At 42.3% G+C, this 27393-nt stretch overlaps 1 protein-coding gene across 1 annotated transcript; it reads right to left on the reverse strand.

Moving 5' to 3' along the window:
- Positions 1-14552: 14552 nt before the first annotated feature.
- On the reverse strand, positions 14553-14888 carry LOC124741142 (protein VAPYRIN-like; the record flags this gene model as incomplete). The annotated part of the gene is made up of 1 exon (XM_047248669.1): positions 14553-14888. A coding segment is annotated over one exon (336 nt), but the record flags the coding sequence as incomplete, so codon positions are not given.
- Positions 14889-27393: the final 12505 nt, after the last annotated feature.

The following is a 27393-nucleotide window of genomic DNA, read 5'->3' on the forward strand; positions in this document are numbered from 1 at the left end:
GTAGCTTGTTCAGAGCAAGCGCTGGAACACTTTCAGGGGAAACTGAATACTTAACGCAGACGGGAGTGATTCGATATACGGTAATACGACCGAACGTCATCAGCACTTCGTCTCAATTTATGTCAAATTTTTTCTTTCGAATTTTTACTTACGAGCCAAAAGTCAAAATTTAATTTCTACCTCCGGTCCCCCTGCAGGAGCAGCCTGTGCTTCTACAAGTGATTCCACACTCATCGTGTCTCGTTCACTTAGGTCTGCACTCAGATGGTCGATAACCCATGCCGTGTGTTCACCCACCGACTTACATTGCAGGACATCCACAACGGGTACCACAACTCTAGAGACCTCGCTACTACTATTCTGCGAAGAGAAGATAAACTACACCTACGTTGTCTTTAACATGTGGATAACTGAAAACCACTTTCTGTTACTTGGTAAGTAATTATATCTGATTAACTTTTTACAGATTCATACACGTCATGTAGTAATACGCTTATTCTCCTGTTCTTCATCAGCAGCATAACAAGTACCGTCTGCCTGCCACCATTAACTCTACAGTCGACTGCCTTTCATCTGAAAACAGAACATGCCCTGCTCGAAAGCTGCCTTTGAGGTGTAGGGATGTGTCTTTCTTTCTTTAATTTGATAAAAATTATATCTACAAATTCCTATACGAAATGTAGTGCATCTACACAGATGGGTTACTGCTGCTACGATGGCAGTTTATCAACATTTAAGTGAGTCTGAACGCGGTGTTATAGTCGGCGCACCAGCGATGGGACACAGCAACTCCGAGGTAGCGATGAAGTGGGCATTTTACTGGACGACCATTTCAGTGGTGTACCTACAATTTCAGGATACAGGAAAACATCAAATCTCCAACGTCGCTGCGGTCTAAAAAACATCCTGCAAGAACAGGAGCATCAACGACTGAAGAGAATCGTTCGACGTGACAGAAGTGCAATCCTTCCGCAAATTTCTGCAGATTGCAGTGCTGGGCCATCGACAAGTGTCGGCGTGGCAACCACTCAACGAAAAATCATCGAAAAGGGGTTTCGGATCCGAAGACCCACTCGTGTACCCTTGATGACTGCACGACACAAAGCTTTACGACCGTCACCACCATCACTGGACTGTTGATGATTGGAAACGCGTTGGCTGGTCGGACGAATCTCGTTTCACATTGTATCGAGTGGATGGACGTGTACGGGTGTGGATACAACCACATCAATCAATGGACCCTGAATTTCAGCAGGGGACTGTTCAAGCTGGTGGAGGCGCTGTACTGGTGTAGCTGGAGTGATGTGGGACCCGTGACACGTCTAGATACGACCCTGAGAGGTGACAAGTACGTAACCATCCTGTCTGATCACATGCGTCCATTCACGTCCGTTGTGCACAACGACGGATTTTGGGAATTCCAGCAGGACAATGCGACATCCCGCTCGTCCAGAGATACTACAGAGTGGCTCCAGGAACACTCTTCTGATTTTAAACACTTCCGCCGGCTGTCAAACTTGCAGCATACTGTTCAGAGGAGATCTCCAGCCCCTCTTATTCTTCCGGATTTGTGGACATCCCTGCAGGATTCATGGTGTCAGTTCCCTCCAGCACTACTTCAGATATTAGGCGAGTCCATACCTCGTCGTGTTGCGGCACTTGTGCATAAAATATGTCGACTTGAACAGCAAATATTAAGTGTGTCTTTAGGGTTACATCTACACCTTTTCCTGAAACTGCTCCTCTATCTTTATTCTTTTCTAATGGGACTGTAGGGCAAGAATTATTCGGACTGCATTTATTACATGCTGCATAAGTAATCAATGTAACTGGAGATCCATAGTCAATTCCCGCAGTGAAATTATGTGTCAGTTGGTATCTTTATAATCGCAAGATACACATTCTTTTGTGGCTGTTCTTTTCCCTGCAATAACGTGTCTCTTACATCTTCCAACGTGATAAACGTTCTGTTACTGTGTTCATATTGTAAAAATGTGCAAACTGATTAAATCCTGAACTTAACTACTGATCTACTTAACAGAAACAAAGTGGTCCTCATGTGTTAATGCTCCTGTTGATGAAATGATCCCTGTCCGTTGACGATTTTCGTAGCAAACTGATCCTGAAATGAAAATATCTCACTTGTTTTGCAAGTAGTGGCGACTACTCGCTCATAAATTATTTTGCAGAAAGCTTCGTCCATTTCGCGCTCAGGTGAACGCCAAGTCAAGTTACAAATGTTGTTTACATTGGTGCTCAGGTGTACTCAGAATACGTTACATTTCGTTTGAAAGAAGTGTGCGCAAGTTGAGAAAATGGTCTACTCCATTATTGTGCATTAGCTATAAAGTCATCAATTGAGGGAAATAATTACATTCATTGCTTTATTTTTTATCGTTGTTCTGCACAAAATCTCGTGAGACTTATTGTGATTACGTCGAAGCAATGTCTTTTTCTGCTTTTCATACACGCAGCTGTTGGTCTGAGAGTACCCAGCACGCTATGTAGCACCTGTTGGAGTGTCTTCCAGCACTCATGACGTCGTATCGTGACTATGTGGGAGGCGGCTGAGAGCACACTTGGTGCACTCCGTACGTGTCAGCAACAAACCCAGTGACAACTCAGGGCCAGACCGCTCACAGAAGGTACCTCCATGTTACTTTAACAAAATGTCTGTTAAGTCACCCAAAATCACGATAATCGATGCGGCATGTCGTGGTGTGGAAAACGTTAATAATACCTCCAACTTGCTCACAGTCCAAAGAATAACTATACTCGAGTCCACGAATGTGCCGCTTTCACAAAGAACGTATATTCTGTTACAATACAGTGAAAGAAAATAAAGCCAAGATGTTTATCTAAAACTACGTATCGTAGATTCTCGGATTACATGACAAAGACTAACAAACATTTGTCACGAATATCGACATTGCAATTTAAACAGATGTGTCCGTAGTAACATGTCAAACAGAAAAATCATAATCGAAATTTGTTTTACTGTGCTAGAAAAGAAACATTAAAATACAGTAATCATTACATGTATAATGCATTACGAAAATATCAATAGGTAAACATTGTGTTATGCAAGAGTACAATAGTGATTTCTGCAGAGTGCGTGTTTCTATGTACTCGAGTAAATGCGCCGAAGTATACAGGCTAAAGGAAAGGAACAATGTGTTGCTGCATTCTCTGTTGTCTGTCAGTAACAAAAAAAAAAGATAAAGCAAATGAAAATGTGTCCACAAAACCTTAATCTATGCACGTGCCAGTTACTTATAATTACCCCAAATGCGAAATTTAAGTGTTATCAAGAAGAGTACTTAATACTTATGAACAACTAAAGGCAACGTGCAGAATAAAAATAATTAAGAAATTATCTCTTTCCCATGAAGTCGATTAAATGTGGGTGAAAAGTAATGATAAATGATATTATTCTGTGAATGAGAAGAAAATCGATTAGTGGAAGCAAAGTCACAAATGTCATCAAAGCAAGTAAATCGTAATAAGCGTCTTCAATCCTTCAGGTTGTTATTCCCAAAGAAAAAAAGGCATATGTTTGAAAGAAAGTGTTTATCTTTAAGTAAATTCATGGTTTTGTCTTACAGCTTTGTAACACCTTATCGCAAACCATTAGAAGTTCTAGAATGAGAGTTTAATTCTGCAGCGGAGTGTGCGCCGATATCAAACTTCCTGGCAGAGTAAAACTATGTGCCGGACCGAGACTCCAACTCGGGACCTTTGCCTTTCGCGTGCAAGTGCTCTACCATCTGAGCTGCCCAAGCACGACTCACGCCCCGTCCTCACAGCTTTACTTCCGTCAGTACCTCGTCTCCTACCTTCCAAACTTCACAGAAGCTCTCCTTCGAAAGGCAAAGGTCCTGAGTTCGAGTCTCTGTCAGGCACACAGTTTTTATCTGCTCGCAAGTTTCATTAGAAATTCTATTCATCAGAGAAACACACCAAAACACAATCATCAAAACATGCTACAAAGGTTAAATCATCTCGTAATACCTAACACTCCCAAACATCAGTGTGCCACACTTCATATTATAAATCATAAACGTCTGCATAATAATCGTGAAAAGTTCGCTATCCTCACTTCCTATTATCTCACCATATCTTTGTTGCAAAAATCCATAAATCATTGCTACACATGCTCCATCTAAAATTAATCCTTAAGTCTTCACATACGACACAGAGTAAAATTCTTACAGTCAATGAAGAAATCCTGGTTATAGCTCAGGATTGGAGTATCCCAGTGGAAGACGAAGAAATTAAATACCTTCTCCGATAGTTGACAGTACGTGTGATAGCTGTGCAAATACACATTGTCTACCTGTTTTATCAGTACTATCTGGAATCCGTTATTGCATACTTCTGTACCTTAACCTGTAAGAGAAAATGTATTAGCTCGGGCGAAATTCTATGTTATTGTTTCACATGTTGCTTTTATCTTTTGTGATGCGTTTGTCTTTGGCGAAGGAGTCGTTACTGTCTTCTTTTACGTAACTTTTGCTTTTAAAATGATGTATTGTAAAAATCGGGGTCAGTTATGTTAGAACACGGAATGGTATATACTCTGTAACAATCATGACACAGTGAAAATAAACATCCGAAATGGCTTGTGCTGTATGAGATAAAAATGTTATTGTCATGTACACATACATGTCAATGAAAGAAAATTTGCAGAAAAAGTTTAATTTCTACCTACAAACGGTTGACGTCATAAGGAAACGAAGTGTTATGTATCGTTGTGGTGTTGTCCTCAATAAGGAGTACAAAGTCAAACAATTACACAGTGAACGGTTTTGTATTGGTGATGTGATGAAGACCTCTCGAAGCTTTCGTTCTGAGTGTTTCAAGATGTCCTACGTTAGGAAGTGGGATTCGTCGATTCCGAAATGGTTCGTTATAAAGCAATGCAAATTTCTGAGACCTGTTCTTTGCTTTACAAGACAGTGGGCGTGATTGAACTAAAACCTTTTGTCCAACTTCTAATTTTTTAGTGTGACTTACCTTCTGTTGTAGGGTTTTTCTCTTCTCAGCTGCCTCTTTTGTATTAACTGTTGCAGTGTCTGTCAGTTTACGATGACGTAGACGTTGTGACTTGGGGAAAGACACAAGTTCTTTTATTTTGTCTGGCTGATTTTTATCCTTCAAAATTAAATGTGGCGAGAGCAAAGTTGTATCAATAGCGATTGAATTAGTGGTGATCTGAAAAATCTGTCCAATGGAGTGTGTTGTTTGGTTCGTCTGTTGCTGCTTCACGACTGTCTTCCTTGGCTTTGATTGTCTGCGAAACGTCGAAATTTAATTCTGCATTTGTCGGTGGCAAAAGACGTGTCAGTGAAAAATGATGTGCACCATTCTGTATTCTTTGTGTATGAAAATGTTCCCATCTGTTAATTTCCTATTCGTGTATTGAAATGCTCTGCTGAAAGTGTAATCCATCTTCATAGTCCGAAATGCCATCATGTTCTGTTAAAAACCCATACCCAGCATAACTTGATTTCTTACAAGTGGAAGGATCCAAAAATTTGCATAAATTTTCTGGCTGTGAACAATAAATTTTAAGTGTGTGTGTGTGTGTGTGTGTGTGTGTGTGAGTGGTTTTTACATCTATTCTTTTTCCCGAAACTACTCCTCTAACTTTAGTCCTTTGTAATGGGATTGTACAGCAAGAATTATTCGCATTGTGTTTATTGCCCGATGCATCACTAATCGATGTAACTGGAGACCGATAGTCAGTCAGTGCGGTGAAATTATGTAAGTCAGTTGGTATGCTTCTAATCGCATGATGCACATTCTTTTGTGGCTGTTCTTTTCCCTGCAATAACGTGTCTCTTATGTGTTCCAACGTGATGATATGTTGTTTTACTGTATTGATACCGTAAAAACTGTAAACTGATTAAATCCTGAACTTTACTATTAATCTCTTTAATAAAAACAAAGTGGTCCCCGTGTGTTAATGGTCTGCAAGTAATGCTGTTTGTGAAATGTTCCCTGTCCGTTGATAATTTTCGTAGCAAACAGATCCTGAAATGGAAACATCTCACCTCGTAATGTAAATTCGTGAAAACACAATGCTTGGCTGCCCTCTGCGCTCCAGTTGCATATTTCTGACTCCAGTTGCTGAGGGCCCAGTGCAATGCTCCAGACAGCGAGCAAACTGTTTTACACACACCACTGAGTGAGACACTGCTTTGAATAAAAATGGCTTGGACCGAGGATGTGGTGAAATGTGCCTTTAGCAAAATGTTTTTACATTATCAGATATGTTATTACCCGTATGCAGTTCATATTACAACATTTATTAATATTGTCAAAGGAAGACACCGGTACCAAAATCTTACTCTCACAAACGTCAGTGAAATAATTGACAGACATGAAAAAACCCTCACCGTGAAAATTAAACAATCTTTAATGAAAAATCTCAATTTCCTTGATGTTGCTGTCTAATTCAACAATGAAACTAATGTAACTAGCGCGACTGCAGTGCCACTAAATAAAAAAATGTTACCTTCATTGCTCTTCATACTCTTTTCTGATACCCTTACACCTCATTTCATTCTGAACCGTTAATCGTATCTCTCTCCTCTGTTTCACAGCATTCAAACACAGAGCACTTTACTCAAACGCAGGCGCTCTTAACTTTACGCCTGCACTGCCCAGAGTCCCCTGCTCGGCGTCTCAACTCACAACTACCATCCTGACGCTGGAACTCCAGCGCCCCTCTCTCTCCCCGGCAGCGACGACAAACACGTGGACACCCTCCAGCGACGCAGCTGCTCCTCCCTTCTTCCGCTTGGTAGGCAAACAGACCTGGTTAGACACTGTTCATATGGGACCCTGCTGCCTCAAATGCTGTCTCCTGTTCCTTACCAGCAGGTTAATGAGCGCCACGTCGCTGCCGCCATTTATTCTGATATCGACCGCATTTTTTAATTTTTTTTTTTTGCCAAGGAAAGATGCCCAAATGAAGAGAAATAAGTACTTCCTTCTAGCACTGGATAAGTAATGACATGTGGTTAACATTTTTTGATATTACTCTCTGCAACGTCAAAGGCTATTGTCTACAGCTTCCTATTTTGAAGTAACGGGGGGTATTCTCCTGTTCTTTATCAGCATTTAACGGACGCCTTTCAGTCTACTCTGCCGATGACTGCATTTTATCTGCAAATGGAAGATGCCCTCCTCGAACAATCTTTTTGAGAACATCTTTTTTATAACAAATTACATCTGGTTAACGTTTTAAACATTACATTCTGCTGCCTCAAATGTTTTCTACAGAGCCCCACATGAATTGTAGTAATAGCACTGTTCTTTTCCAGCACGTTATGAATGTCTTTTGGCTGCCACCATTTCCTCTGTCAACAACTGTGTTTTATTTGCTAAGTGAAGACGCCCTGCCCAAAAGCACGCTATGAAACGTACAGAAATCAGTACCTCCTCCTTTCATTTGGTAAGTGATTACATCTGGTTTAGACTTTCAATATTACGTTCCACATATTGAAAATGTTACAATTGTCGTAACGATAATGGAAAAGAAAAACGTTGTAATTTTGTGTCGCGTCACCAAGACCTTAGTGAGTGTCCCTGCAGTTTCTCTGCTTCAGTCTGTCATCAACTGAAGGCCGCGGCAGGCGCCTCTTGCCGACACACTGTGGTGACGTCACAACACCACCGCCCACACACGCTGGCCCCGCAATCGAGTGAGCCTGGCCTTGTTGCCTCTCACCGGAACAACAAGTGAACACTTTGAAGTCTGGGACTCAGTATGACACACTAGCACGCCAGACTGGGGTCTTCTGTTGTTTTTTAAAAAAAAATCACAATTTACGAACGGTTACAGATAAATCGTTGCACTTTGTCCGTTTCACCCCTGTACATTAAACTTTAAAATGAAGTAACGCGTTATAGTAAAAAACTCCTCTTAAATTTACACTGTTATCGCAAGTTTATAGCTGAAACAAAGAAAATAAAGTTTTTACAGTAGGGTTTATTATAGGTAGAATGAATATTGGACTTGATTATGTTTTATAAAAACAAACTGAAACGCGTTTATTAAAAAATATCGCAATACACAACTAATTACAATTTTTTATAAATAATTTGTATACGTAAATGGCTTTCGTGTTGTAATGGTTCTTTATTTAACTGACCATTACGGCACTCCAACTCCAGTTGTCGATACCAGTAATATCGTACTGCTTTTCTGCCAAGTAACAGACATATTTTTGTGACAATATTCACATTTTTTTTTATTAATGTATAGCTACTCTGATGTATCGATATATTACAGTGATATGGTTCTTGTGTGTATTCTTTTCTGTGAGACTGTCATAATCTTTGACTTAATTGTAACCATTTTGGCGCGAATGCGCACAGAGCAGTCTTTGTTTCGCTTTGGCAGAAGTTGTTATTTCGCTTTATAAAAGAACAGTCAAGTCTTGTATTTCGTTAAAGTGGAAATCAAGTATACGAAGATTGATACAAAACTGTTTTCTTGATTTGACAATTAAGAAGAAGTATATGTGAATTTACAAGAAGTTTAATAAAAATGTGGATCGTGAACACCAAGTCAAAAATTACTTCTACCATACCATTATTCTGATCTGGGATTGTTTGATCGTCAAGAATTTCCGCAAAAACGCATTTGTTACGTCTTCAAATATTGCTAAAACACAGATCTGGAACTTCTAGCAGTCAAAGTGGAATCACCCTAGAATCAACAAGATGAGCCATAACGACTTGGACGAAATCTACGTGGGAATCCATTCAGGGTAAGTGCCAAATTAATGACTCTTTTTGCAGTGACCTCATTATTTCCATTCTGACGATACCATCCAAAGTGAATAACTTTGATGATGCCCGATAAAGATAACATATGCTGCGTGAGCAACATTATTAATCTGATTTCTAACTTACTTTGCAAGTGCTGGTATATTGTTAGAGCGTGAAACGATTCAAAGCATTCTGCCTTGCACAGCGCAACATCACACACTGAACATCAGTATGTTGTTTCTTTCCGTTTCGACTCTCCAGTTTCTTTTTTAACTTTGTCACCACACGCTTTACACCATCTTCACGGCCTCGCTTTGCTGACAGTTGGAGGAATTTTTCTTCCAAAATGTCGCCCAGTTAGTCTGTCGCCTGCAGTCGAAGGCTTCGCCCATACTTGTTCCTTTCCAGCCACCGTGGCCAGTGTTTCTCCAGTTAACACACATGAGTTTATCTGGAGGACATGGCTGCCTGTATAGCATTTTATACATGACTGTTTACTATTCCCCAAATGAAAATTCTGTAGATAAGTAAGTCGTATCTAGGACTTGCCAACATGTTTTGTATTATTTACTGTCTGATATGTCACGTGAACGAATTATTTTTTTGAGTGATGTAGTGGCAATTACTAATTATTCTTACAAGTATCAAATAATTCAAAATGTAATTCACGCTTTACTTCAATCCTGTAGGCGACATTTGTAACTAATTTCCGACCACCGGGTTTTGCAAGGTTCAGCCGCCACTCACTCGCGTTACGGAAGAAACGTCTGCGGTTAACCCACGATTTGTACCGACCAATGAAATGTATATTCACCGATGTTATGTGGAGGAGGTTACAATTTAATTTTCGTTATCCTCTGCCAATTATTTTGGGACGAGGTAGACCTTTTGCTTTCACAATTACAGTGTCACAGTCGAAGAAGCCGACAGGGGCTGCGTCGTAATCCTGCACAGTTACTCACACCCCCCTGTGGTGTGGAGTCTGTCAGGCCTCGAAGCCGACACTGGCGAGGCGTGCGTGCAGTGAGTGCGTGTGGCGGCGCGCCGCTCAGCTGCGGCTTCCGTGTCCAGACCTGCAGTCAGGTTTTGCAGGGCGCCACAGAAGGGTGTCGCACCTTCTGAGTCGATGGCTGAAAAATCTTTCCCTTGGAGCTCTCTTGTTTGATGCGGAGGGAGTGCAGAGGTTTAGAGAGGTGACCACATTCGCAGCTCCTGTAACAATTCGTCCTCCCGGCTGTTTTTCTACATCCTTTAGTTACTGTGTTCGTGAAGAGTTACTCAGTGAAAAAGGCGCAAAATCTGCATTACGAAACTCTGCACTTGGCCGGTGGCCACCCGAGCGAGAAGCAGAAGGCGTACTTCTGCGCATGCGCGGGCGTATCGAATCCGTTTGCTGACTGACGCTGGCACCCTTTCTGCCTCCAGACGGCTGTCGCGCTGGAACTGTACCGTACGTTTTTGACAGTTCGGTCACTCTCTTACTAGTAACTGGTTCCAGAACAGAGGAGCGTTCCGTTCGGACAGCTAGGCCCACAAATTTAATTACCATCAATGTTCATGTCCACCGCAAGATACAGTGACTGTCACAATGTATCTGTGAAAATATATCATTTTAGATGTTTCAAACAGGTAAATCAAGTCTAAACATGAAGATCAACAATATTCAGGGCCAACATTTTAATCAGAGTAATTTGTTTTGCAGACAAATGACATATACAAATTACACTGAAATCGGCCTCCTCTCTCGCAGGCGAATTGTTTGACGTACTGACTAGCCTCTAATTCGCATCGTGTAGCGTGTGCTTCCCATATACATATTTACCAAAAGATGTGGGAAATCCCGATTAAAAAAAATAGTCCGATCGTGCATATGTAACTTCAGTCCCGGATGGCGCGTAAATATTTAAGCGCAATGTCTCAGCGACAGAACATGCAATTGCACGTCTGCTGGGATAAAGTTGGACGTTTTCAGGTGTAAACCCATCCCTTAAAAGAACTGCCGTAGCGTTGTTTATTTCTGCATCGATAGTAATGACAGCTTGAAAGCCAGCTGATGTCCCTACAGCTGCCGTTGAGACTTGGTGCAAAAATAAAACATCAAACGTGACATCTTGTATTAAATCATCTAGCGCACTAATTGTAACAGAGGTTGTTATCGAAGTAATGTTTAGTGTTAGTACATCGTGGGCTGCCATTAGATAGATGTAGCGCGCTCTGACATAACTGCGAAATTGCTGCGAGAGCGGCTGAAAATATCTTTGTAATACCGGGACATTAAATGGCAGCCGGACGCTCGCGTCTGCGATCTTCACCGATTTATAAACTGTTGAGTACAACTGTAGCTCTAATCGCTAAACAGTGTTACACATTTTATGCAGGAAGTGATCGTCCTGACTCAGTTTCAGCCCCGCTATCGTGTGGCCGGTCTTTTGTCCGCCGCCGTGGTCGGACCGCCCCTACCGCCTGCTCCCGCCCCGCCGCTGCTTCTGCGCATGCGCGGCCCTCTGCCGGATTCGCTGCCCGCATTCTGCGTCGCTCCCCCACCTGCGAGTTTCCCATCGGCGACTGCGCCGGCCGTTTGCGCGGGCTGTCTGACGCCACCTGTTGCTGTTTGCACGTGAATAACAGTGTCGTAAGCGTTTCTGCCTTACAGACAAGACCGAATGTTTACACGGGCTTTCGTTACGTAGAGAGTAATGCAACATGTTACAGATACGTTGCTCTTTCCAGAAACAACTGTTTCTTTGGCGTCATTTTTATCGATGAAATTCGGATCTCGGAAATTCCTTTGTTATCTCGTGATGTGGCGTGCGGAGACGCGCACTTAAATGGAAACCAGCGCCGTAAACTCATCGCTGTGAAACTGGGCTTGAAACGCATTTGGTCGGTACACACCTGTCTGAAGCGTATTTCACAATGCTCTTCAACTTCTTCCACTGATACCCGCGCTGTTGGTGCTGCAGAGGAAAGGAAAGCTGAAGGCTGTTTCTCGTCGCTCTTGCTAAGCACAATAATATTCCCAACTTATTTTCTATTTATGGTTACGGTCGTATTCGGTAACACTGTAACGGTCTTGGCATAGCTGATTCCCCGTTCTACCCTAACAGATTCGAAAAGTTCGGGTCTATTTGTCACTTGCAAGTCTAAGATGCTGTCTTCACGACTCGTTTCTCAGATTGATGGCCCGAGGTAGTTTTTGAGTAAAGCACTTGGATCAGTTTCTCACGATTCCCTGGCCCTGCCGTCAGTCTCGGCCACCTATGTCGCCCACTGCAGAGGTGGCAGGTTAAAGGTTCCACCTAAAACTGTAACATGGCGAGGAAATGCACGCCAGATGTTCTCCGGGTTTCTTACTTTCCATTCAGAGCTCTTAATAGACGAGTAGTTCAAAGAAATTTCTAGCATCGCTACTGCAACAGGAAAAGGCCGGAACAGCTGTGGCACTCAAACTACCCTCCGCCACACACCAGAATGTATCTGTGAAATTATCATTCCAGACTTTCCGAATCCCTAAATTATTTCAGAAAGGCGTTATCTTGTGAATTTTGGAGCAGTTTTGACACAAAGCGGGATGCGTTACATTTTATCTTCATTTGCACTATAAATACGGTAGCAGATCTGGTGCAGTTATTGTTTACAAGTCTCAAGATAAAGATTTACAATATTCAGGACCAATATTTTAAATTGAGTTATCTGTTTTGCAGATAAATGGTATGTATAAATTACATTGAAAACGACCTCCTCTCTCGCAGGCGAATTGTTTGATGTACCGGCTAGCCTGGATTTCGCATCGTGTAGCGTGTGCTTCGCATACTTTGGTACAAAATTTTATTTCTAGACTTTTCTGTCGCACTGGACTGAGATTTACATATTTCGATATCAAAATAAATTTTAGCCATTTCTCAGATACCAACCACACACTTAGAAGCACTAGTTTAAATAAATGCGAACACGTTTCAAAATATATGACGTCCGTTTCGACAGCGGATGTCTGGCGTGAGTGCTATTGTGTTTGACGATGCGAAGAACACAGGTGGAGTTCTGGGCTGTTTTCCGTCTGCTGACGCGTGCCATACCGTTCCAAAGTGCCGTAATAGCAGAGTGCAACAGGTGAACGGCGTTAGGCGCGATCCGAATTTTGGGGAGTCACCGTTTTTTTAGGACGCTCTAGCGCGGTCACCACTCGCCGTCAGAAAATCACTGCTGATTGCTGCATGTTGTAGAAGAGTTTGTCCAATTTAATTTTGTGTTGGGTTTTGAACTTTGAGAAACACGTAGTCTTTGTGAAATAAATGAAAATCTGAGAAAAGTCGGAAAATTTTGAGGCTTTCGTTGTGAACTCCACATACTACAAGGCAGGAAGCACGAAATTTGGATTTAGGAGCCCAAAACATGTGATTATGGAATCGCTGAGAAAAGATGTACTGCAGTTTGTTACCAATTGGTATTTTTGGTCATTGCACGTAGCGTCGCTCTGGATAGTTACTGCTAGATATTTTACGGTAGGTAACTTACTGTTTCCAGCAATTTGTGATCAGCAGTGTAATTGTACAGTAGTGGATTTCTTTTCCTGTGTATGCAGAGTGTATTACATTTATTTATGTTGAGGATCAACTGGCAGAGCCTGAAGTATTCATCAATGCCGTGGAGGTCACTCACCAAGTCAATACTGTCTCCTGGCGCCGCTGCTTCCTCACAGAGAATGTTGAGGAGCTTCCGCGTGTAACGCCGCCACATGAGGGCCACAGAAGCTCTTGTTCAGAATGCAGTCTGCCGCTTTGGTCACACATGCACGCACGGGGATGCCAAGTCTAATTGTATCACAGCAGACAGGGGAATGAATGTTCGAAGTGTGGTCTGCTTCCAAAGCATCTACAGAGACGCAAAAGTGTAATTTGGCGAAACTGCCGTATACTTCCAGTGATGGCTGCATGTCTCACGCGATTGAGTATAATTCCCTGAGAGATGGTAGTTTGTTCTGTAAGAGCAGCAAGGGAGGTGTTTAGGAGTCTAATGATTTTAGGTGGTTCTTCAATTCTCTTTATTTGAAGGTGAGCTGCCAAGAAGGCTGCAGATGGTGTGAGCATGATGTGGTGTGAGCACTGCTACCAATGTGACATTACAATTAAACACGAAAAGTACTTGTGCGGTGCAAGCACGTAAGTGAATTCAGTGTGAGGTCGCAAGTGAAGATACATTCTAACTGAACAGCTTATATGGCAGTAATATGAGAATGGTGCAGTTCGCAGTGATGTAATGTAGCAACATAAGACACTGCTAGCAAATAGTTTGCAGTAATTAGGTAATGTAGGAGACTGGTGAAAAGAACTAACATTAACGCACAACAACCGGTATTCTCGCATTTGTGTCTTGGAAGAGATTGGGTGTTTACATTTCGAAATACAGGCGGTTGTGAGAGACGTCGGCTGTATTCTTGTAAGCTGTTTCAATACTGTATGTGGGACGAGAAACACAAGACAGAGAGGGAGAGAGAAGTGGAGTTTATGAATGATGGAGTATTTGTCAATTGTTGCTGAGCTTTTGCAGAAATTGGTTGTGAAATGTTTTACAGAGTGAATTGTGAAAAGTAAGGTTTGTCACGTTGGTTTACAGATATCTCCTGTTGTTGCAGTAGTTGTGTTACTGGAGTAATTGTGTGGACTGCAAAAGGTAGAAATGAATAGAGAAAGCGATCTTTTTTTTTCAATTTTTTATTTTAATATCATGTAGAATGAAGTGCAGGATGCCATTTCCTCTAGTGGCGCGTATTAACTCTGTGTTAGCATCCTGACGATCTCCTGATGGTTGCACAGCCTGGCTAAGTCCAGGGCGGTGTTCCCACTATTAGTCCTCACCCCCCTGTCGGCTCCGGCCTGCAGCAACGCAGCCGCCGCTTCTGCCTGGCCCCAACATGCCGCCAAGTGCAGCGGCGTCTGCCCCCACCGATCCCTGGCGTTGGGGTCGGACGCCGCAGAGAGCAGCAGCCGCACCACAGCCGCGTCGCCTCTGTCTGCAGCGCAGTGCAGGGCGGTCCACCCATCCCCGTCCCTCGCCCCCACGTCCGCCCCAGCCGCGAGCAACAGCCGCACCTCCTCCACCGCCCCCTCCTCAGCCGCCTCTATCAGCCTCCCGCCTCGCTCTGCATCAGAAAGGCTCCTGCACAAAACATCGACACACTTACTCTCTACTATCGAGACACGCACACCAAATGAAAGAAACTGTCACAGCCGCAAAACTGCCAACAATTCTGAATACACTTCTTCCGAGCAGCAAGTCACAAATCTAGAAATCTCGCTTCTGCGATACGGGTTAACCAGCGTATTACAGACAGATCCACAGCACTAGCCCATAATCAAAAACTTCAGCCATCTCCCATTAAAAATAGGTGCACTCCATCTCCTAACAAATTCATTTGGTTTTCCTCATAATTCACTCCACAGATCCGCCTCCTTTCACCTCGGCATGCAGCTGCTACCCAATCCTTCATCTACATTCAAACACACCCCAAAACTACCTTCTCTGGGTACCAATTCCTTCTGTCACTTAGGAAGAAAACACTAGAAACTAAACGTATCTGTAAGTACTGAAATACAATTTCCTCACCAGACAGCTAAGTGATTCAGACCAGTAACATGGAAATTTCCTGACATACCGACAAAAGATATAAAAGTCACTCCTTCGTACACAATAAGTTGGTCGACATATTTCAAATACAACAAGGCCACCAGGTCGACTCTCCCTCACACACACACACACACACACACACACACACACACAAACTACCCGCTGCATAATAATCGTCACATGTGCTCATATAATCATGCATGCAACAAGAGATACATCCACTGGAACATTCATTTCCATCTACTTACAAACTTTGCAACCCACCATATGGTCTGTGGCAGGCGGCATCCTGCACAACTACTATATTCAGTCATGTTAACTTTGTGCAACTTTTTGCATTTTCTGAAAATTCTGGACACAAAATAAGTTACACACCACTACAGAAGGCGTAAAACTTTACATTTATACTTAAAAAGGTCTAAGTAAACTTCAAGTGTACACCAGCTACGCTGCTTCCGAGTAAAATTTCTCTTTCAGTAGTAGTACAAACACTTAAACCGTAACTTTAGACCAGTCTCAAAAAAGTACTGTATTTCCTGTATCTAATGCAATGCATAAATTAGATCATGCCAGAAAGAAATCAGGTGCCTGTAAGAAATACAAACAGAGTGTTGATTCATTATCGCATGTTCACTTACAAATACCAAAATACTTGTATAGATCTGGCATTGCTGAACTTTAACCAATGTCGCGGGAACCTCTCCCCACAGTTGAAGGCTAATCCCAAGCGAGAGAGCCAGTAAGAAGCTCCAAAGACAAGTGAAATACCATCTAGAAACTACAGACCTAATAAAACTGCTGCATTCAGTGCAAAATAATCAATATAGGTGGAGCAGCAACCATATGAAACAATAGTAGTAACTGGTACATATAAAAAGTTCTCAACTGACTGCAGTCATCTGCTTTTTCCGTTCCGCTCCCAAGTAGAGCGAGGGAGAAACGACTGCCTGTATGCCTCTGTACGAGCGACAACGCCTCTCACCCTATCTTCACACGCCTTGTCTCAAGTGTACATTGCCACAACTAGAATTGTTCTGCAGTCAGCGTCAAAAAACAGTTCTCTAAATTTTCTCAACAATTCCTCGAAAAGAATTTCGCCTCCCCTCCAGTGATTCCGATTCGAGTTCCTGAAGCTTCTGCACAATACCTCTGCGTCACTCGAAACTACCGGTAGCAAATCTAGCAGCTCAGCTCTCAGTCCTATAGCTGTCTTCCTTTAATTATACCTGTTGCCGATACCAAACACTCTAGCAGTACTCGAGAACAGGTCGCACCAGCGGCCTACATGCAGCCTCATCTACAGGCCAACCACACATTCCTAAAATTCTCCCAACAAACTAAAGTCGACCTCCCGCCTTCCCTACCGCAGTCCTCTCAACCTCGTTGCATTTCGTATCACTTTGCGAACTTTCGCTCAGACATTTAAGCGACGCCTCTGTGTCTAGCGGAACACCTCTACTGCTGTACCTCAACATTACATGTCTGTTTTTCCTACTCACCTGCATCAACTTACGTTTCTATACATTTACAGATGACTGCCATTCGTCACACCAACTAGAAATTTTGTCCAACTCGCCTTGTGTCCTTCTACACTCACTCACGACGACATCTTACTGTACACTAGGGGACAATTAGCAAACAGCTGCAGATACCTGTCCACCAGACCATTTATGTATACGGACAGCAACAGCGGTCCCATCACCCTTTTCTGGAGAACTCCTGCCTCTGGCGAACACTCGCCACAGAGGACAACATACTGGGTTCTGTCACTTAAGAGCTGAGGTCCACTCACATACATGGGAACCTATTCCATACATTTCTATCTTCTTCAACGGTCAACAGTAATCCACCGTGTGAAATGCTCTGTGGACACGTACGAATATGTTATTCAGAGATGATCGACAAGCGCACCACATCACAGGAAAATCTGCACAATGCAAAGAATTGCGATCTTTGGGGTAAAAATGGCTCAGTCACCTCTGTTGCAATCACGGATTGTATTAAAGAGTCGGCACAGAGAGAACTGGGGGCTAATGTTGCCAGTCTCAAAAAGAAAGGATTGTAGTTTACACACAAGTCAGCCTTGCCGCTATTGGACGCATCAGAAAGGCGACCGAAAATAAACCACGCGGTTTGCCAGAGCCGCCAAGAAAGTGCACTACGAAATTTGGAGTATAAATCCATCATTGCAAGCAGCTTCTCAAAATAGGTAATTTGATCAACCATAGGGACGTTTGCATGGCTAAAAACTAGTGCTGACATTACACAAATAAGTTGTTGGCGTAAAAACAAAAAAATTATTTTCCTTGGAAGAAAGCTGTTTAGCGTAAGACACTGCATGATATGCGATTTACTTGCAACAGACCTCTAAGTAAAGGAAACATCCCTCTAGAGAGAAGTGATGACTGACTGGCGATGCAAATACTTGATACAAGTCAGGAAATTAACAGAACTCTTTTCTATCGACGAAACTTGGGTGGTGAACCAACGACATTCCTCTTAGAAGACGGTGACAGGGTCGTGACATTGGCACCAAAATGGACAATATGAGAGTGGAAGCAACAGCGGTGAATGTTGTATCCAATACTTGGTTTATTTATTAGTCTACATCAATGTCGTCTTCACTAAGATATTTCCCATTACATATTATACATTTATTCCAGTGGTTCTTCCAATGCTTAAAACGATTCTGGAACAATCCTTACAGTAGCGTTTAGTTCTCTCAGACGTGCAGTTTGAATCTCATCTCTTATGTAAAAGACAGCTCTTTAAGGTTTGTCTTTATTTTTGGGAACAAATGTCACACATGGAGCGAACGTGGGGCCAAGGACATCACTACAGTATTGTTTCTAGCCAAACATGCACAAGCACGCAACGAACTGTGAGCAGGTGCGTTACCGCAGTGCAGAAACAATGAACTGCTCCGCCACAAAGCGGGACACCTTTCCGTGTTGCTTCAAGCCATCGGGGTTGAGCTGGTGAGAAGTACTGCATACTGGCCGTTTCATCTTGGGACAAGGAGTCGTTGTGCACTGTACTGTCAAAACCGAAGATTACTGTCAGAAACATAACATTCACAATTCACTGGTCTCGGCCATATGTCACCGAGACGATTGAGTGTTAATTTACGCATCGTTTGGTTTGACTCTCAGTTCGTCTTCTATTATGAACTTCTCGTCATCCTCATCTTCTTCTAAAGGTTTATACCAGTCGTAAACACCTATTTCACTCGTAGTATACTCACCAAAAGCAGTATATAATATTTCTAAAACCACGATGCATTTTAATCCGTTCTCATAGCAAATTTTAGTACAAATACTCATCTGACTCAAATGGATTTCTTTCTACGGGGAGCACTAAAAGATAGAGTCTGTCATGAACCCCAGGTATGTCAGATGATGCGCGCCAGATCACACAACGACGTATCATCCAATGTAGCTTGTCCAGTTCATCTCCCTCTCTCAAACAGCCATTCCAAATGTGCCTAGCAGTCGATGGTGTGCAATTTGACTATATTGTTAATTAAAATGTAAAAACACTCTTCACTAAGGAAAGTATTTAGTCTGTGGATGACAAGGCATCAGTTATTTTGAATAAATGTTTAGCTTATTTAAAATCTATTCCGTCTACGTACAATTTCGAGTAGTCTCTGATTTGTAATTGACAGCAGCTCTTTTGCGCTGTAGAACCACCCGGGTGCTTCCAGGCAGAGACAGGCTGAGCTGACAGAAGGTCATGGGATAGCGATATCTACACATACAGATGGCAGCAGTATCGCGTATACAAGGTACAAAAGGGCAGCGCGTTGGCGCCGCTGTCACCTCTACTGAGGTGGCTCCTGGGAAAGGGTTTCCGACGTCTTGATGGCCGCACGACAGGTTTTAACAGACGTCGATTGCGGAATGATAGAGTTTGCCTATGACTTGATATTTTTAAAATGTACAGTATCCGATGTATCGACACAAAATAAAATACCGTTATCTGCTCCCCATGTATCGAGAAAAGGATTGATATATCAGCGCAAAATCATCAACGTGCCTGCCTATAAAAACATGGGTTGCACGTTGTAAGTACACTCCCCGTTTTAGAGCTGTTCGTTGGAGTATTGATTTATTATTGGATACTCTGTACATCAACAAGCTGTCCCCCTCAGAGCAAGAACTGAAAAGAAAACGACGGATGTCCACGCCTCCCGACAACCACCGTGCAAGCTGCGGTAATTTCATGTAAGTGGCACACTGAAAGGTGTCTCGTGGGTCCATCGTTCGGTTTCGTCACGTATCGGATTTGTCCGCAACACTTCACGTCGACTTCCCTGCTTTTTTGTTTCAGCAAATGCCAGCGACCCTGCAGCTGTAGCGCCAGAACTGGGTCGTGAATCTAAACGTTTGCCATTTCTGTTGGTAGCTCTGGGCGCCGATTACGCCAGCAGTTCCCTCAGTCCACTGCAGCGACCAGTTTTGTCGTTTACATTTTTGTTCATTTTCAACGTCTGTTTTTGAAGAATGTCGATGTGAAGAAAGAGCACACTAGTTTCGATAAAAATTGTGTAACGCAACTGGTGTCCTGTTTCCTCGCATTTGATATTCCATTCAAACCGCCCCTCCCCCCGGGGCAATGGGTGTCACATATACTTGCCTCACATAATCAAAATTAAACACTGGACCTGATGAAAGTTCAAAAAGCGACAACACTCCTTTACACAGTGAAAGTAAAATTGTGCCTCAGTACAAATTCAAAAAAGCAACTTCAATATTTTCCGAAAACTGTGAAAAAAATCTAAATTAGAGAGACTGTCTTTAGTTGCCGTGGCGAGGAGACGTATTTCTAGTGATGCAGAATGTTGTCTGAATAATACACCACTGGCCATTAAAATTGCTAAACCACGAAGATGAATTGCTACAGACGCGACATTTAACCGACAGGAAGAAGATGCTGTGACATGCAAATGATTAGCTTTTCAGAGCATTGACACAAGGTTGGCGCCGGTGGAGACACCTACAACGTGCTGACATGAGGAAAGTTTCCAACCGATTTCTCATACACAAACAGCAGTAGACTGGCGTTGCCTGGTGAAACGTTGTTGTGATGCCTCGTCTAAGGAGGAGAAATGCGTACCATCACGTTTTCAACTTTGATAAAGGTCGGATTGCAGCCTATCGCGATTGCGGTTTATCGTATCGCGACATTGCTGCTCGCGTTGGTCGAGATCCATTGACTGTTAGCAGAATATGGAATCGGTGGGTTCAGGAGGGTAATACGGAACGCCGTGCTGGATTCCAACGGCCTCTTATCACTAGCAGTCGAGGTGACAGCCATCTTATCCGCATGGCTGTAAGGGATCGTGCAGCCACGTCTCGATCCCTGCGTCAACAGATGGGGACGTTTGCAAGAGAACGACCATCTGCACGAACAGTTCGACGACGTTTCCAGCAGCAAGGACTATCAGCTCGGAAACATGGCTGCTGTTACCCTTGACGCTGCATCACAAAATGGCTCTGAGCACTATGGGACTTAACTTCTGAGGTCATCAGTCGCCTAGAACTTCCAACTAAGTATACCTAACTAACCTAAGGACATCACACACATCCATGCCCGAGGCAGGATTCGAACCTGCGACCGTAGCAGTCGCTCGGCTCCAGACTGTAGCGCCTAGAACCGCACGGCCACCGCGGCCGGCGTGTTTGCATCCCAAACATTTCCCCACTTCTTACCTTTCCAAGTCTTGCATGTCATCTTGGCGTTCTATATTTTTCTGCTTTGTTTCACATTCTCTACGGAGCATACGGATTTTGATATCAGCATGTGCTGCATTATTAATACTATTATCCTGGACACTAAGTATACAATTCGACACTGTCGATGTTTTCAGTGTGCATGTAGCACATGTAGGTGTGTGTCATCTTATGTGTAGCGTTTTTAAAATTTTTTTACTTGTAGGTATGTACTTCCTGTGCTAAATTACGCGTTATTACCCGCATGATTTGTATGCACGAAAATTGAAAAATTTCTGTTTGTTGCCTGCCCCTGATATAATTTCAACACTAATTCTCTGTGTCTTCCATGACTGCGAGTGGAAATGGGTGTGCTTCTGTTGCCTGCCTGAGGTGCAGCAGGGTTTTAAATGTTCACTGGATTCCAAAGTCGATCAAATCTGCAGCTGATTATCTTGGTCAATCAAAGCAGAAAGTACTTGAATCTCTATACAGGAGGGAATCAACATCTACATCTACGTGTTTACTCTGCAATTCACACTGAAGTGCCTGGCAGAGGGTTCGATGAACCTGTTTCATACCATTTCTCTACCATTCCACTCTCAAATGCCGCGTAGGAAAAAGGAACACCTCAATCTTTCCATTGGAGCTCTTGATTTCTCTTATTTTATTATGTTGATCATTTCGTCCTACATATGCGGATGTCAAGAACATATTTTCCATCGGAAGAGAAAGCTGCAAATTGAAATTTCGTAAACAGATCTCGTCGCAAAGAAAACCGTCTGTTTCATTGACTGCCACACCAACTCGCGTATCATATCAGTGACACACTCACCCATATTGCGCGATAACACAAAACGAACTGCCCTTCTTTGCACTTTTTCGCTGTCCTCCGCCAATCGTACCTGGTAAGGATCCCACACCGTGCAGCAATATTCCAGCAGAGGACGTACAAGTGTAATGTAGGCTCTCTTGGTAGGTTTGTCGCACCTTCCAAGTTTCTGCCAACAAAGCGCAGTCTTTGTTTCGCCTTTCCCACAATATTATCTATGTGGTCATTCCAATTTAAGTTGCTCGTAATTGTAATCCCTAGGTATTTAGTCGAATTGACAGCCCTTAAATTTGTGCGGTTTATCGTATACCCAAAATTTAGCGGATTCCTCTTAGTACCCATGTCGATGACCTCGCACTTTTCTTTGTTTGGTGCCAACCGACACTTCCCGCATCATACAGAAATTCTCTCTAGATCATTTTGTAATTGGAATTGATCGTCTGATGATTTTACTAGACGGTAAATTACAGCATCATCTGCAAACAATCTAAGGGGGCAGCTCCGATTATCACCTAGACCCTTTATGTAAATAAGGAACAGCAGAGGGCCTACGACACTACCTTGCGGAACGCCGTATATGACTTCTATTCTACTCGATGATTTGCCGTCTATCAGAATGAACTGTGACATCTCTGCGAGGAAATCAAGAATCCAGTCACACAACAGAGACGATACTTCATACGTATCAAATTTGATTAATACTGGATGTATACATGGACAAGGAAAAAAATTCCCGGATTTTCCCCGGATTTCCCGCTTAAAAATACACTTTCTCCCGCGTGAAAACACTTTTTCCGTCTTACGTGACAGTATATTTTCCCTCGGAAGTGCAAAACTTATCAATCCTTTGAATGGTTATGGTTTTGGACATGGGCTTAGAATTTCCTGGCACTTTAGAAACCGAAACTCAGGGAAAAAGTCACATTTTGGAAATATCTTTGATGTGCAGCAACATGTACATTGCACACATTGGAATTCCACCAAACACCGCATGTTACTTTCCGAATCACTGAAATCGAGATTGCGATGCGCTTTTGTAAGCCAGCCACAGCTCATGTCACGTGATCTCGCCAGCTCATGACAGCGAGTATTCAGGGCATAGGGCGCGTGACGTAGTCAGCCAATAGCAACACCCCTGTTAAGCAGCAGTAACACACGAGTTAACGGCTTACATTAACATACATAGTGTTGCTACAAGAAAAGCAAAGCTTCCACACATAATATTGGTCACAAAGGTTAATAAGCTGCAAGAGAAGCTAATCTTTCGAGATAATGTTGATTTTTTGCGCGTGTTACACTTTAAGACACATCACACAAATGTGGCAGTAAAATTTTTAATAATGACATAAATGTCTGATCTTCAGGGTTCGAAATTCTTCTACATTGTTTGTCATTAAAGAGTTGATTTTTAAATGGAGTCAAACACTCTGTGATTTAAGAATTTCATGGTACATCCTCGCGCATAGTCCAACTTACGTTAAAAGATATTTACTTTGAAATTAACGCTTTTCAAACCAACATTCGCAATATTTTTCCACGACCTGCTGGAAACAGGTTCGTTCCAGCAGCTGCCGGAGAGCGCCGGGTAAGAGGCGCCCCGCGCTTGCGCAGCTAACATGACGTAGGAAGCCCGTATGTACGTACGTGTAAAACATTAAAAGATCTTACATTACGTTGTAAAAGCAGTAAGACGTCACAGGGTACTCCAAGAGATCAGAATTTCGTGAACCATACTAAAATGTGCACATTTAAACTGCTACTTAAAGCGCACATTCGTATGTCCAGATTCAGATGTAAATTTTCTGGGAGTACCAGTGCTGCATTATCTCATGTTTGGTTCATTATTATGGAATAATGCCATACGTGCTAGAAGATGAAAACTTGCACTTGAAATGCAGCGACCAGTTGAAACTAGCCAGTACTGTGGAATTAAAAATTTCGTTTCAAATACACTGGATGCCTCTGCAGAAAAGGTTAATAAAGGCCAAATTTCTTTAGCAAACAGACAAAAATAACTTCATTGTTCTGCAAGGCGATTGGTGCTTGATGTCAGAAACGTGGAAACAAAATAAAATCTGAAACTAATAATGTATATCAGCCTTCAGTAATTATGTGAATGTATTTTAATTCACTTGATACCTCCCGGCCAAAGATATCCGTTTTGCTTTCATGTGACGCGAGAGTAAACGAAGGAGAAACAGCAAAATCACTGAACGTCAACACGGGCCACGTGGTGACTGCCCACTGTAGTTCAGACTTCTCTGCGCATCAGCCTCGCATCTACGATATTTGCGAACCGGTCAACACCAAAAAAATCGAATTTTCAAAAGTACCCTAGGGCATCTTGTAAAACACATCATTCTGAAAAATTTGAAACAAAAACATACGTGTTCGAGAAAATATAAGACATGTTATATGGTCTGAAGTGTGCCGAACCGCAGTGCCACGCCTCTTCATACAGCATTCTCCTATCGCACGTCACTGTATTTCACTCTGTGGAATTGAAACGGGTATATTTTGTAAGCGATGACAAACTATATTCAGGACTGTGGAAATAGAAATGTCCTGTGGTGCCTCTCCTGCTCCCAGTCAGCCAGTTTGACAGCCTGCCCCTCTTTATTTTTTTAAAAAAACTCGCCATTAATAGTGGATGGGATTATTTGTAATCGGGAGAACAAGAACTCTTCAGAAAATTTGGACTCTTTATTGCCTAATAGCTAATAACTTCCTGTTTTGTGTGACAAAAGTAAAATATAGGATGCATAAAACCAATATAGATAAGAGACAAGCAAGAAAGTATACATTTCAATACTTACCTCCTAGCATTTTTTCTCTCTAATCTGGCTACAGCTTTAAATGGCGTGCTTTTGCTTTCTGCACATGAATCTATTACCTCACCAAAGTTCGCCAAACTTTTTGCTGCATGAAAAATCGAAATTTCGTTATCTAATACTGAAAAAGCTGTTAATACAAATTATACCCAAGATTGGTGTTTTCTGGATCTGATCACGTCTATTTTGTCGCTGGATGCTAAATAAAACAAAACAGGCCTTTCTAATATTGTAGCAAATTTTGTAACACACACACCAAATTAGCGAGACTGTTTTGACACAAATGGTCATTTTTAAAACACGATAGAATATAATTCACTAAGTACCAATATCAAATGCCTATTAGGCCTACAACAAGCAAAAAGCTTTATGTTAGGAAATAGTTTCACATTTTATTGATGCGCACCAGTTTCTCAAGCATGAGATCGGAAAGTAGTATTACGAAATTCTTATATAAATTTGGAATAGTCTCGTCCTTCCATAATTTGTGTGATGTCCCCGTTTATTCTGCTTTCTCGTTCTACACAATCTTGTCATCACCAATTCTGTGGACATTCCTGCTACTGTCAAAATTTGTTCGCAGATTAACTTCAGTAACCCTGCCAGAAACACCGGTTTAGTTACCCCGTGATTGTTCTGCCATTAGGCGTTGTTACAAATTCGTACGAAACGTTTTCTGCGTTACTTCCGAATCAGAACTTAAGCGGCTGCTAGCCGGGGACTGTACAACTGGACCTTACTAGTGTAGCAATCTGGGCAGAAAGTTTCTGTCAAAATTTCATTTTCTTGGATACAACGAGAAGATAATACGTAATCTTACCCACTTGTCATTCCTGCAGTCGTTTATTTCCGTTCTGGTAGGCTGAATCTACGGATTTCGCTACGAATTATAAGAAAGCTGAACATTCGAAAACCCAATCAACCACATAATCAGACAGCGACTGGCATTTATCCATTCGGCTTTACTCCGCTCAGCTCGTACGGCCCCATCCCCTTTTGTCTGCAGAAAGTTTATTTTCTAGATGCGATTAGGATTCTCCTGACAGAGACATCACGTACACTATGCACGCATTCAAAAATCAACTTACGATTCATTCAGAAATGAACTTAAAATGTTTTCAGAAACCAACAAGGATGCGCTTCAAAATCATATAAATGATCGATAGATCAACGTGCGCTGGATGCTAGGCGCTTTGTGAAACAAGTTTTTTTCCTTGAGAATATGAATTTGGCGCCCCCTTTTCCTGGTACCATCTAGCTGCTTGCTGCGACTGCTTGCACAGCGGAGAGCCACATTCCTGTAGCCAGAAGTGGGAGAATCTGCTTCTCAAACGCGACTCAACTGCGCATGCGCATGAGCTCGCTCGTAACTGCTAACACGAATGTAATGTAAACAGTTGTGACTTCACGGTCATCGGAGGGAATTTGTTGTTACGAAGTATTGCACAGCCTTCCCAAAGCTGTTGACACGTTTTGCTGTTGGCAGACGCTTGCATGAGGACTCTGTGTCGTCGTCGTATGTGGCGCATTTCTTTTGCATTTTAAGTTATTTTGTTTTTTTTTCTCTCGTTAAGTTTCATTGTTGCAGTATTATTCTGCAGTTGCGGGATACAGTAATATCATTTGTTCTAACGGTTCTTGCCAGTCAAAATTACAGAAATTTAACTGAAAACTAAAACAATGAAAAATTCCCATAATTCTAAAAAATTCCCGGTTTTTTCCTGGTTTTCTCCCGGATGAAAATGTTCCCGGGTTTTTCCCAGATCTCTCGGTTGTCCCGGGTCGTATACACCCTGTAGAAGATGAAAACGTGCCCTTGAAATGCAGCGAACAGTTGAAACTAGCCAATAGTGTGGAATTGAACACTTTGTTTCAAACAAACTGGCTGCCTCAGCGGAAAAGATCAATAAAAGCCGAATTACTTCAGCAAAGCGACAAAAGTAACTTCATTGTTCTGCAAGATAATTAATGCTTGACTGTCAGAGAGGTGGAAATTGTATTAAAATCTGGAACTAATGACATATTTTAATCTTCCATAATTGTGTGAACGTATTTTAATTCACTTGATATCTCCCAGCCACAGAAACCACTCTCTTTCATTTGACATGACAGCAGTGAACAAAGAGGAAACAGCAAAGTCACTAAATGTGAACACAGATCACCCCCCCCCCCCCCCCGTTCCTCGAGCGCTTGAGATAGGGCGTCAAAAAAAACTTTTCAAAAAATGTTCATTTTGTAGAGCACTTCTTCCTGAAGAGTCCTATGCATAAAACATGTAACTTCGAACGAAGAAATTTAAGACGCGTTATTTGGTCTTAAGTGTGCTGAAGTGCAGTGCCACGCCTCTTCACACAGCGTTCTCTTACTGCACTGCACGTCACTGCACTTCGCACTGTGGGACTCAAATGTGTATTTTGTAACGGATGCCATCGAAGTACATTCAGGACAGCGAAAATTAAAATGTCCTTTGATTTTAAACAAAATAACCTCGCAATTAATACTGGATGGAATTATTTGTAACCGGAAGAAGAAGAACTCTTCAGAAAATCTGGATTCTTTACTGCCTAATAGCTGATAACTTTCTGTTCTGTGTGACATAGAATGAAAT

Source organism: Schistocerca piceifrons, unplaced genomic scaffold (assembly GCF_021461385.2).
Source record: "Schistocerca piceifrons isolate TAMUIC-IGC-003096 unplaced genomic scaffold, iqSchPice1.1 HiC_scaffold_1872, whole genome shotgun sequence".
Taxonomy (NCBI): Eukaryota; Metazoa; Arthropoda; class Insecta; order Orthoptera; family Acrididae; genus Schistocerca; species Schistocerca piceifrons.